The sequence below is a fragment of the Cyprinodon tularosa genome, unplaced genomic scaffold (assembly GCF_016077235.1).
Source record: "Cyprinodon tularosa strain WSP-4 unplaced genomic scaffold, ASM1607723v1 ctg573, whole genome shotgun sequence".
Taxonomy (NCBI): domain Eukaryota; kingdom Metazoa; phylum Chordata; class Actinopteri; order Cyprinodontiformes; family Cyprinodontidae; genus Cyprinodon; species Cyprinodon tularosa.
The window spans coordinates 446,381-459,062 of record NW_024039311.1 but is presented as its reverse complement, the minus strand read 5'-3'; the positions used below and the strand labels follow the sequence as shown (position 1 = coordinate 459,062).

At 37.6% G+C, this 12,682-nt stretch overlaps 1 protein-coding gene across 1 annotated transcript in view; it reads left to right on the top strand.

Moving 5' to 3' along the window:
- Positions 1–12,682, top strand: part of LOC119797179 (sorbin and SH3 domain-containing protein 2-like) — a 73,758-nt gene that overhangs the window by 33,668 nt on the left and 27,408 nt on the right. Inside the window, 5 exon segments of the mRNA XM_038306140.1 lie at positions 487–662; positions 2,697–2,763; positions 8,732–8,782; positions 8,918–9,122; positions 10,901–11,015. Coding sequence (XP_038162068.1) covers positions 487–662; positions 2,697–2,763; positions 8,732–8,782; positions 8,918–9,122; positions 10,901–11,015 — 614 coding nt within the window.

Genomic DNA, 12,682 nt, shown 5'->3' with positions numbered 1-12,682 from the left:
CCCTGTAGGCACCCACAATCTCCATTAGGACCTCTAGAACGGGCTTTCCTTTTTTGATCGTGACCTATCAGTCCATCAGTCTAATGAACCCTGTTTATGCCACAGAGAGAAGCTACAGTAGCAGCTGCAGCCATTCGCAATCGCAAATGACAAGTTAATAGGTTTTTAATCCTCCCAGGTGAAGACATGAACCATTATGGAATATTGTTGAGACCCCTGGCTTTGAATGCGTGCATGATACTTAAATCAAAATTAAAACCTTTACAGAAAGAAATTAATATTCTTAAAGATCTTGATCCCTTGAAAAAATTAAAACATTTATCATCTTCTGCACTCATATCTGTGGGAATAATTTGAGCCAGTAAAGATTAAAGAAAATATAAATGATACCTATCAAAATGTAATTTATTAAGCAAGAAAATAAGATATTTTTACTTCAGCAAAGATAAACCTATGTGCTCTTCTCCTTTCTGTTTATGTTGCTAGAGGGCAGTGAGTCGGTCACCAGAGAGTCTGTGGTTTCAGGCCACACCAGCATCAGCAGTACAGTGCCCATTGCTCGCTTCTCAGAGGAAGAAAGGAAGGTGTCCATCGTTAAAGCCCCACATTACGAAGGCATCGGGCCTGTGGATGAGTCAGGCATCCCCATTGCCATTCGCACGGTGAGGTTGCAAATCCAAAGATCCAAAACCCTGTTTTAGATAGCCACAGAGGAGTACGACAAATGACACATTGGAGACTGACTTCATATGTGACTGAATGTAATTAGTTGTAATGGAGAGAATTACTGTCAGCTGTCAGCAGCTTCTGATCCCATGTTAAAAGCCTTCTCTATTTAAGTGTCTGTTTGACTCTTCCTTTTCGTGCTAGTTGTGAAGACGAGCTTAATCTGTGTTATCTCTGCTCAGACCTTTCTTGCACTAATGCTTCACTCAGTTGTCTGTTTCTTGAGAGGATGCATTCACGGTAGACATGCTGGAGAAAGAAAAGGGACCGGAAAGAAATGAGGAAAATAAGCAGAGCAGTTGGTATAAAAGAGGGGGGAAAAAAGATGCTCCTTATTGTGAGCAAGCAGACATTTTTGTGGCCACTCTGTTTGGTAACCATGGAGAATGATGCTTTAATTGGTCTGTTTCTTGTCTCTGCCAATTCTGCGTGCACAGCCTCCAGAATCCAGAACTAGGGCTCAGTGCATCTGAATAACGGAAGGATTAAGTCCCTCTGCCATTTGATAGCTCTTATTTGAAGTGGCTGTTGGATCTATAGTGTTTACACAAAGACAAGCATTTCTCCTGTGGCTTCTTGGCACAGCAACACAAACGCTTTCTTTGCTTATGTATCAACATAGCTTCTGTGGTTTTAGTCTACTGCGCAAAAAAAACTGTGTCACTCAATTTTGTTACATTTATAAAACAATATTTATGCGTAGCTATACTGTATAAGTGGTAAAATAACATTATTTAGAGCCAATTGGTATCAGTTTGAATCATTGATCAGTTTTTACCCCTCTGTTTTCTTATCATCAAATTAACAAACAAACTTTCATCCTTGATTATAGCAAGTTTTAGTTCACAAATGTAAAACTAAAATTTATATTAAATATGTTGCTGCTTTCACACCCTTTCCTATATTTTCTAATTTTTTATATATAAATGTATCATATTTGTTAATGCTTTATTTTACAGTGCATCAATAACCATGTAATAAAATGGTAATAACAAAACAAGTTACACTATATTACTAGGTAACAAGAAACACTTTATTTGGCAATTGCCCCAAATTAAAGGTATATAAGTTTAAAGTAAGGAACTGCATGTAATTATTGCAATTGTAGAACAATGTAGACTTTTGGTGGGTAATTACCATTAGGTTACTACAAAGGTTTGTATTATTGGCCACCACCTACCTACGGCTTACAAAGTAAAATGTAACTTATGATCAGGTAAATAAAGCATTATATGACTAAACTCCATGTACATATAGATAATAGTTTAGTTAAGATGATTGCCTTGCTTTCCTTTAGTTTTTTTTTTTTTAATATATGTCAAATAATAAACTGCATTTTACTAGATAATAACACATAAATGTTTTACTGTCGGTGAAATGAGTTACTTGCTAATAAGAGTTTGAAATATAGGACTTTACCTTGTCTGCCTAAAATTTTAATCAAATCATTTACCAATATTCTTCATAGTTTTTCTTGTAACCTAGAAATATGGTGTAACTTGCTATGTTATTACCATGTCATTACATGTTTATTGATGTACTGTAAAAGAAAGTGATATGGTCATATTTTAGAAATTACCTAAACACGTTTAAGTTAGATAAATATAAATAGATTAAATAAATAGATTAGTTTCTTAGCTGAGGATATACAAAATTGAAGAAAATGTTAAAGTCAGAGTCCTTTAACTTCTCTCTTCAGCACTAAGTTATTAAATATGACACAACTGAGTGCAGTATTTTCTTTAACCCCAGCATGAGATCATTAAATCTTCTGAATGTTTTATCTATCTGTTGGTATGCTTTTGGCCAGAGTGCAATTTAAAAGCCTGAACTGGCTGAGCATTTAGACTGAGATAGTTATGGTAACTGGAATTCTGTTGTAAACAAGTCTGTTTCTTTTTTAACCTTTAAAGCTTGCATTTCCATGTCATAATAGTTTGTAAGATATGTCTTCTTTTGTTTGTCCACAGACAGTTGATAGGCCAAAGGATTGGTACAAAACTATGTTCAAACAGATTCACAAAGTCCACAAAGCAGGTATGTCAAGTACTAACGCAATTTTAAAATGTCCCCATTATATGCTGTGATTGGATGACTTGGCACTTGTGAGCGAGTGTGCGTGCATCTTTACATGTCAGTTCCTGTTAAACCTAACGACCCAAACAACCTCCGAGCCAAAACTCATTAGACATGAGCAGGGGAGTCTTGAGCGGAGATGGAATAGGGAACTCTAATAGACCAGAGCCATCCAGGGAAATCAGCTTTAATTTTCTGAGTCTTACATAGTCAGCACAAGGCTTAATTGTTTTAAAAATGCTCACACTTTTATATGAGCATTTTAATGCGCATATTCTTATTGTACTACAGAGACTATTCCAAAAAAGTAAAAAAACAAAAACAAATCACTGCACTTGTTGTTGTTTCCAAGTTTAAATACGTTTCGCTTTCCATCCAGGAAGCTTTTTCAATTAAAATGTCAGAAATAGCTTGGAGTTGCTTTATACAGAAGCCCAACAAAGCTTTGTTTTTGCTTAGACAACATGAAAATTTAAACGGTCGAACGTGCCATCCTTTGGAATGGGGGTCGTTTGGCTTCTTTTGTTAGCCAGCAAAGCCCCATACCTGTCTATGTCTCTGAAAGGGCTATCGTTAAAGGGAATTGTTGGCCTGGCTGAATAGGCAGGGGTCTTCCGTTGCCCTGTGTTTGTTTTTTAACTTTTTGGAATGAATATGACCTGGATGACTGAGAACCTTTACCAGCATACTGAGACTATTACAGTTGTTTTGGAAAATCATCTAAAAGATTTTTTAGCTGTTTTATAATATGTACAGTGATGAAAATAAGTATTTGAACCCTGTTATTTTGCAAGTTCTCCCACTTAAAAACCATTGAGGGGTCTGAAATTGTTATCGTAGGTGCATTTCTGCTGTGATTGACATAATCTAAAAAAGAAAAATCCAATGTTTTATGCAGCTGCAAATAAGTATTTGAACACCTGAGAAAATCAATGTTAATATTTGTTTGCAATTCCAAGGGTCAAACGTTTCCTGTACATTCTGGGCTGTCGCTAAGAAACACGGAATTTAAGCTCCTTCCAAAGATTCCCTATTGGGTTTAGGTCTGGAGACTGGCTAGACTAGGCCAGAACCTTAATATGCTTCTTACAGAGATACTCCTTGGTTATCCTGGCTGTGTGCTTCGGGTCACTGTCATGTTGGAAGACCCAGCCTCGACCCATCTTCAATGCTCTAACTTAGGGAAGGAGGTTGATCCCCAAATTCTAACAATACATGGCCTCGGGCATACAGTGCAGTTGCCCTCTCCCATATGCAGAAAAACACCCCCAAAGGATGATGCTACCACCTCTGTGCTTCACAATAGTGATGGTGTTCTTGGGATGGTACTCATCATTCTTCTTCCTCCAAACAGTAGAATTAGTGGAATTATGACCAAAAAGTTCTAATTTATTCTCATCTGACCACATGACTTTCTCCCATGATTCCTCTGGATCATCCAAATGGTCATTGGTAAACTTACGATGGCCTTTGACATGTGCTGGTTTAAGCAGGGTAACCTTCCATGCCATGCATGATTTAAAACCATGACATCTTACTGTAATACCAACTTTAACCATGGAAACGGTGGTCCTAGCTCTTTTCAGGTCATTGACCAGCTCCTCCCGTGTAGTTCTAGGCTGATTACTCACTTTTCTTAGGATCATTGGTACCCCAGGAGGTGAGAACATGCATTGAGTCCTAGTCGGCGGGAGATTGACAGTCATGTTTAGCTCCTTCCACTTTCTAATGATTGCTCCAATAGTGGAACTTTTTTTCACCAAGCTCTTTAGCAATTTCCCCATAGCCCTTTCTAGCCTTGTGGAGGTGTATAATTTTGTCTCTAATGTCTTTGGACAGCTTTTTGACCTTGGCCATGTTAGTAGTTGGATCACTGATTGTAATGATAATAATAATAATAATATTACATTTATTTGTAATGCACTTTACATTTAAGAAAAATCTCAAAGTGCTACAGGTAAAATCATCATAAGATAAAATCATCATCAGAAAGATAAAAGCAAAAAAAGTAATAAACTAAACATCATTGTAATATTAATATCAATAAATAAGTCAGTTGCATAATTATATAAGATGAACAGTCGGAGGTTCTGCTAAAAATAAATGTTTTTAATCCTTTTTTAAAAGTGTGGATAGTCTGTGGTTCCCTCTGATGATCAGAGAGGGCATTCCAGGTCCAAGGAGTGGCAGAGCAGATGGCACGGGCGCCCATGGTGCTTAGCTTATTGATTATATGGGATGGACAGGTGTCTTTATGCAGCTAACGACCTCAAACAGGTGCATCTAATTTAGGCTAATAAATTGAGTAGAGGTGGACATTTTGAAGGCAGGCTAACAGGTCTTTGAAGGTCAGAATTATAGCTGATAGACAGGTGTTCAAATACTCGTTTTCTAAGTAGGAGAACTTGCAAAATAGCAGGGTGTTCAATTACTTATTTTCTTCACTGTAAATGATTACTGCCTCATTTTTTAAAGATGCATTTAAAAAGCCCTGGAAAGAATGAGTTATTGTTGTTGTTGCAACAGCATTATCTCACTTAAAATGACCAAGGAATCCAACTATTAATTTCGGTGCATTTACAAATCCATTGTTTGCAAATTATATTTTTTAAAAACTCCTGTGTACCCGACTTAGTCAGCAATATCTATGTCGATTTTTGAACATTTTATAGCATTATGCTCATAGAGGACTCATTGTGTGCCCATCAAGATTGTTGATCACCTAATTTCTATCTGGAATGTATTATTTAATAATCTTAGTTGTTCTACAAAGTATTCACGCCCTATTGTACAGGAACAGGCCCACAGCGTCATAGATCCTTTATAACAGTGACTAAGAGTGTCGACCGTCTACATTTTATATATTATCCCTTGCTATTGTTTTGCTTCACCTCTCCATTGACCAAAGCACAGTTGCACTTAAAATTTCTGCAGTGCTTAGCATACTTTGCATGTTAATGTTTGCTCAGGCAGGACCAACAAAGTTTTTTCCCTTTATGCCCTCCTGCCAAATAAGTGTCACAAAATTAAATTCCAAAGATTTTTTTTAAGCCTGCCTTCATTATCACACTGAAATAAATTAATATTTATGGAGTTATTTTTGTGTTTTCATTAAACTCATGAAAAAAAAACAATCTGACAGGGGAACATAAATTTGAAAGTAAAATAAATATATTGGAGAGAACAAATGTTCACACTGATAGCAAAAACTTTGGCTATTTGAGACTGAAGACAAAGTTTTGAAAGAAAATATTTTTCCATTGAACAAATTGAAAATTTACGTTTTACACTGGAATATATTTTTCTAATTTTTTGCTGGGTAAAAATATTATTAACGGTATATTAACGGTGGACCAGCTCTACACCCTCTGTAGGGTGCTTGAGGGTTCATGGGAGTTTGCCCAACCAGTCCACATGTGTTTTGTGGACTTGGAGAAGGCATTCGACCGTGTCCCTCGTGCTGCCCTGTGGGGGGTGCTCCAGGAGTATGGAGTCAGGGGCCCTTTATTAGGGGCCATCCGTTCTCTGTACAAGCGGAGCAGGAGTCTGGTTCGCATTGCCGGCATTAAGTCGGACCTGTTCCCGGTGCATGTTGGACTCCGACAGGGCTGCCCTCTGTCACCGGTCCTGTTCATAACTTTTATGGACAGGATTTCTAGGTGCAGCCAAGGACCGGAGGGGGTCTGGTTTGGGGAACAGCGGATCTCGTCCCTGCTTTTTGCGGATGACGTAGTTCTGCTGGCTCCCTCCTGCCAAGACCTACAGCGTGCGCTGGGGCGGTTCGCAGCCGAGTGTGAAGCGGCCGGGATGAGAATCAGCTCCTCCAAATCCGAGGCCATGGTTCTCGACCGGAAAAAGGTGGCTTGTCCCCTTCGGGTTGGAGGGGAGTCCTTGCCTCAAGTGGAGGAGTTCAAGTATCTTGGAGTCCTGTTCACGAGTGAGGGAAGAATGGAGCGGGAGATCGATAGACGGATCGGTGCGGCTGCTGCAATAATGCGGACGCTGCACCGGTCTGTCCTGGTGAAGAGAGAGCTGAGCGAAAAGGCAAAGCTCTCAATTTACCGGTCGGTCTACGTTCCTACCCTCACCTATGGTCATGAAATTTGGATCATGACCGAAAGAACGAGATCCCGGATACAAGCGGCTGAAATGAGCTTTCTCCGCAGGGTGGCTGGGCTCTCCCTTAGAGATAGGGTGAGGAGCTCGGTCATTCGGGAGAGGCTCAGTGTAGAGCCGGTTCTCCTCCACATCGAGAGGAGTCAGTTGAGGTGGCTCGGACATCTTCTTCGGATGCCCCCTGGACGCCTCCCTCGGGAGGTGTTCCAGGCATGTCCCACCGGGAGGAGGCCCAGGGGACGACCCAGGACACGCTGGAGAGACTATGTCTCTCGGCTGGCCTGGGAGCGCCTAGGGCTTCCCCCAACAGAGCTGGAGGAGGTGTCTGCGGAGAGGGAAGTCTGGGAGTCTCTGCTTAGCCTGCTGCCCCCGCGACCCGGTTCCGGATAAAGCGGGAGACGACGAGTACGAGTAAAAATATTATTTCTTAAAAATATATTTCTTTCAAAGCTTGTTTCTTCTCTCTCAAAACCAAAGTCTTTGCACTTGATTGAGGATTTTTCTCTCAATGTGAAAAATGTGTCATGGGCTGGCCTGTGTTCCTATTGGTCAATTTCAACAGAATTGTCAGCTGAGTGGTGATATTAGGTGTGTTTAAGTTGAATGTGATCTTATGGCTATGCTTAATGGGTGGGGTTAAAAGTCTGTTGTGAAGCTTTCCAGAACTGTCTGCAACTGAACAAGATGGCTGGCATCGTATTTGTCTTATAAAACTTCCCAGTGGAAAATTCACAATAAAACACTTAGAAAAGCAACAAGCCGTAAGCTATGATCCACATTCCAGGCGAGGTGTTGTGAAACTGGAACACACCTGCTGGTGGAGCGAGGCAGTCTGGGCGAGTGAGAGTTTCCTCGTGAATATTAAGGCGTAACCACCTTTGCAGCTAATATGACCACTAAGGAGTCTGACCAATAGGAACACAGGCCTGTCCATCACACACCTTTCACTAGGAGACATATCCTGAAATACTTTCCTGAAAAGTTTTGAGACAGAGAGAAAAGAGATTTGACAGAGAAATCTTTTTTTCACTCTGATTGCAGAAAAACAATACTCGTAAAAACATATTTTCAAGCAAGCTGTTTTTTCTTTGTAAGTCATTTTCCAAATGTCATTTTATATTTATTTATTTTAAGTATTTTCTCTCAAAACTTTGTCTTCATCCTCACATAACATCAGTTTTTGCTATCAGGGTGAACATTTGTTTTTTCTAATATATTAATTTTACTTTCAAAATTATTTCCCCCTTTTTTTCTTGAATTTGATAAAAACACAAAAATAACTCAATAAGGTTATGTTCTCCTACTCTGAGTTATAAGCAGTTGGTGAAAAAACATTTCCAATTATTGATTTTTTTTTTTCACTCGCTTCAATAAATTACCCAATTTTAAGGTTGGGTTTTCCTATCATATTCATCTTGAGGTCATACCACTGTTATAAAAGATCATATAGTTTTGAGTTTGTCAGTGATGTAAATGAAAAGTGAGCCCAGTCAATGTATGTAGTAGAAAGCAGGTCTGGGTTATTATTTTCATTTATTGATTTCTATTTTGAGCTTATAGAGCTGCAAACTGAATTGCTCTTTTTATGGGGGGGTGAAAAACTTTTTTGAATAAGATGCTGTGTCACAAAAACTAAACAAGCACATTTCTATGTGTAAACAGATAATGTGAAGCTGGTTTTAATTGGTAGGTGTCTTCTGCTCGATATTGCTTTGCTACTGGGGTGTGAAGCTTAAGTATTACAGTCAGAATGTATCAATGGAGCTTTAAAGTTTCTGTATATCAATCAGTCTTTTTACCCTTTCTGCTCCAGATGATGACTACTCTGGCACATACAATGCTGCATATGCTTTCATAAACAACGGTGAGACTTGTTTTCGATGGAACATAAAGCGGTTTCATACTTTTTGTCATTTTCTTCCCAACCTATATGTCTCCTTCTTTCTCTTATTGCCCTCATTACTTCTCCCTCCGCTGTTTTCTTCCATTCTGCCCTTAGCTGAAGACTACAGCACCACCATGGCCCACCCCCCTCCACGAACACACACCTACAGACCTCTGTCCAAAAGCCCCTCAGACAATGATGGGCAGGTGGGTCTTCGAGAGCCTTCACCATCTCCCTTACCTCCACCACCTCCACCCATGCCTTCCCTCCTGCAGCTGAGGGCCAGAGACAGCGATCGTGACAGAGATTCTACTGACATGTAAGAGAGAGAAATTATCTTGTTTAACACGTTACTGTTAGAATGAAACTAGAATGGATCAGTTTAGAATAGACTCCCTTTTTCCGCTCATCAGACTGCCTGTTGTAAAGTGTAATTTTCATAACTGCATAGTAGACATTTAATTTTTTATCAAATCTAGCTCAAGGTATAAGGCAGGACCTGTTAGTCCCCTTCAGCACTAGATCTGCCTATACAGCTTTATTAACCATGAGCTCTAATGTGCATTGTTGGTTCATCATCATTAAACATTTATTTGACAGTAGTTTAGCATATATTACCAAGAAGATTCAAGCTTCAGTTAACTATATTGCTCTGACTAAAGTGTCATAAATTGCAGCTAAAAGCTTAAAGTAATCCCATGCATTAAAAGGAACACATCATAATTACAATGTTAAATTATAGGTTTTTGTAGTCAATTTTTTCCTTTACAGTAATAAGAAAAAGATAGGGTTCTATTATAGTTCTATTATAATAGAACCCTATATTATATATAGGGTTCTATTATAATATTATATTATATTTATTTCTGTAAGGAAAGATTGGCAAAATGCTCCCTGATGCTCCAGATGCAGAGACTTTTTTAACCTATAACTTCTCTATGGTTCACATTTTGTTAAAGGGGTATAGTAACATTATATACATACTGTATATACAAAAACTATTTAATTATGATAAAATAAGGTTATAATATATCAAGCATCTTACCTAACAATGATTGTAGTTCTTCTTGTACCTACAAAGAATTCCAGCACAGAGTGCATAGAGCAGATGTAGAGATGAACAGATGTGAGCCTGCAGCACCGAACAATTCGAAAGCAAGATGTCAACAATTGATGCAGCTACTTAACGGAGCCCATCTGAGCCCATCCTAATCTCCTGTTTCCTGCAAAATCGTTTCGTAAAGGAACAACTCAACCGTTGAAGTGAAATGAAGACCAAACCGCTATTAATCCAATAAACTGATCTACTGCAGCTCTAAGTTCAAATGAATCCCCCCCACTGAGTCCTATCAGAACATCAAGAGAGAAGAAAATGTCTGCACTTTCCAAATGCAAACAGGGAAACAGCATCAAGTAAAGAAATATTTCAATTAGATGAATTAAAAACAATCTAAGGATAAACCCTTTTTCGTAGGAATGAACACCAGTTAAAAGCGTTAAAATGCCATGTCACTGTTAGTGTTTGTTGATGAGCTTCTAAATTTAAAATGGACATAAGGCTAGTCCCTCCCTCTGCTCTTTTTATTTCTATCAATCTATCTATTTGTGATGTTGTAGACTGTAGAGACTAAGAATAGCATTGCATGAATATCATCTCTAGTATCAGTATTAATAATGACGTTAACTAACCCAGCCATCAGCTGGACACCTTAATGCCTCTCAGCTTTACTGATCACCAATGTACATAACTTATTTTGAGCACTTTTCTAGTCTTATCATTCTTGGAATCAAATATTCTTAGACTTTTTCAAACTGGATTTTAGGCTTTTAATCCTTGTTTTCAGAATTTTGTCATGTTACTAATCCCCATTACTTCCTTGTTTACCAGTATCATACCTCGACTTATGCGGTATTATTGTAAATACACACAAAGGACTTAATTAACTCACAAACTGAGCAAAAACAAAGCATAAAAAAGAAAACATAGAAAATGACGTTCCAGCAGGATGCAGTGATTTGAGTGATTCTTTTCATCCTTTTCTTAATAAAGTCTGAGGCATTTTTCTGAGAGGCAGATTTCTTTTTTCTTTACGTCAGGAATGAATGGGGTCCTCCAGATCGGAAAGTTGACACACGAAAGTACCGAGCAGAGCCCAAGAGTATTTTTGAGTATGAGCCTGGCAAGTCGTCAATTTTGGAGCATGAAAGACCAGTGAGTAATTTATTCAGTAGCAGACATTTTTTCCTACAGAATATTTTTCTTATATAGATATGTTTCTGATGAATGTTACTGTGTTTTATGCCAAGTAGAAGACTAATGTTGGAGTATGACATAGAAACGTTTAATAGCCTAAACAGGTGGCTGTATCTTAAAAGTACATTTGAATTAAGCCAAAACTACAAAATACACATCCAAAATAATGTTTTTTTTTCTTTCTTCATGGTTTGATAAATTTGATTATGTCATACTGCCTCCACAAATATCGACAATCATGTGAAAGATGTGTAAAAGACCCTAAAATGACATATTTTATTGCAGTGTTATACTAATGTCCTTTCTTAAAGTAAAGGAACAAATCCAGTGTTATCTACAAACACATTCATATTTTATGAATATAACTCCTTGTGAGAAATACTAGTTTTTTTTTTTTTTTTTTTTCATGGTATTTGATGGACTGGAATCCTCTGAACTTAATACTGTCCCCTTTTTTCAGTATGACATTTTTTTTTTCTGTAACGTATAGCAAGATTAAAGCTTACAGGTAAAGATACATTTATCATTCAGTTTTGCTAAATCTCTCACTCTAGTCTGCACCGCCTTAGGTTCTCTTTTGCCCTTAATTTATGCCCAAATATGATTATTTTTATAGCTGATATTACTTTCTTACTTTGTTTATATGATAAAAATGGCACAATGATGACAAATTTTACACAAGTCTAAAAAAAAAAAAAAAAAAAACCTGAAACGTTTTATAACAAATCAAGCAGCAAAAATAACAATGAGTCCATCATGATCTGAAGGAAATACTGCTGGATGCCGAAATTAATCAGGAAGTGTTTGCATGTATTGGTCGATGCTGATATAGGAAAAAAAATCCAAAATATCAGCCAAACATATTGGCCTGCCGATGCAGGGTTCTATCTCTGCTTCTCACTGAGTTTGATAGGTCAATTTGATAGTTTGAATAATTTCTGAGCAAATAATTAAATATATGTTTGAATGAAATTATTTAGAAAATTACTTTGAATCATTTAAAGCAACACCCACTAATTGTTTATGCACTAGAGGTACTAGACCAGAAGAGATGCTATCGACACTGTACTGTCCTAAAGTGGCAGTGTTTGTCAGCCATAAGTCTAATTTGACCAAAACACATTAAGTCATTCTTTTATGAAGCAACCTCTGTGTGTTTGTTTGAATACACAGTAATAGTTCTTTCTTAAATTTCTCCCAAACAAAATGCTGGACGTAGCTGGTGACTATCGCTGAGCTTTTATTAGTTTGTTTACCCTCCTTACCAACCTGACATGTTATATTTACTCTCAGAGATACACGAAGTCATAGTTTACAAGAATAGAAAAATGCTTTAGGTCTTTTTCTTAATAATATCTAATTTAAAAGTATGAATAAAACAAAATGTTTTTTAGTCTATATTATACAGAAATTTCTAGGGTTGCAAGTGAAACACTCTGGATTTCCGTTGTTTTATTTTCAAAACGGATTTAATCTTTTCAAGTTAGATTTTAATTTTTTTATACAGGGATGTTTAAATAAGAAAATGATTATAATACCCGTTATATTTGTGTGCATATTTCCATATAGAGTTTTATACAGATCTATGCTGCTGTACATCTTGTGGGGAAAAAAAAATTCTATTA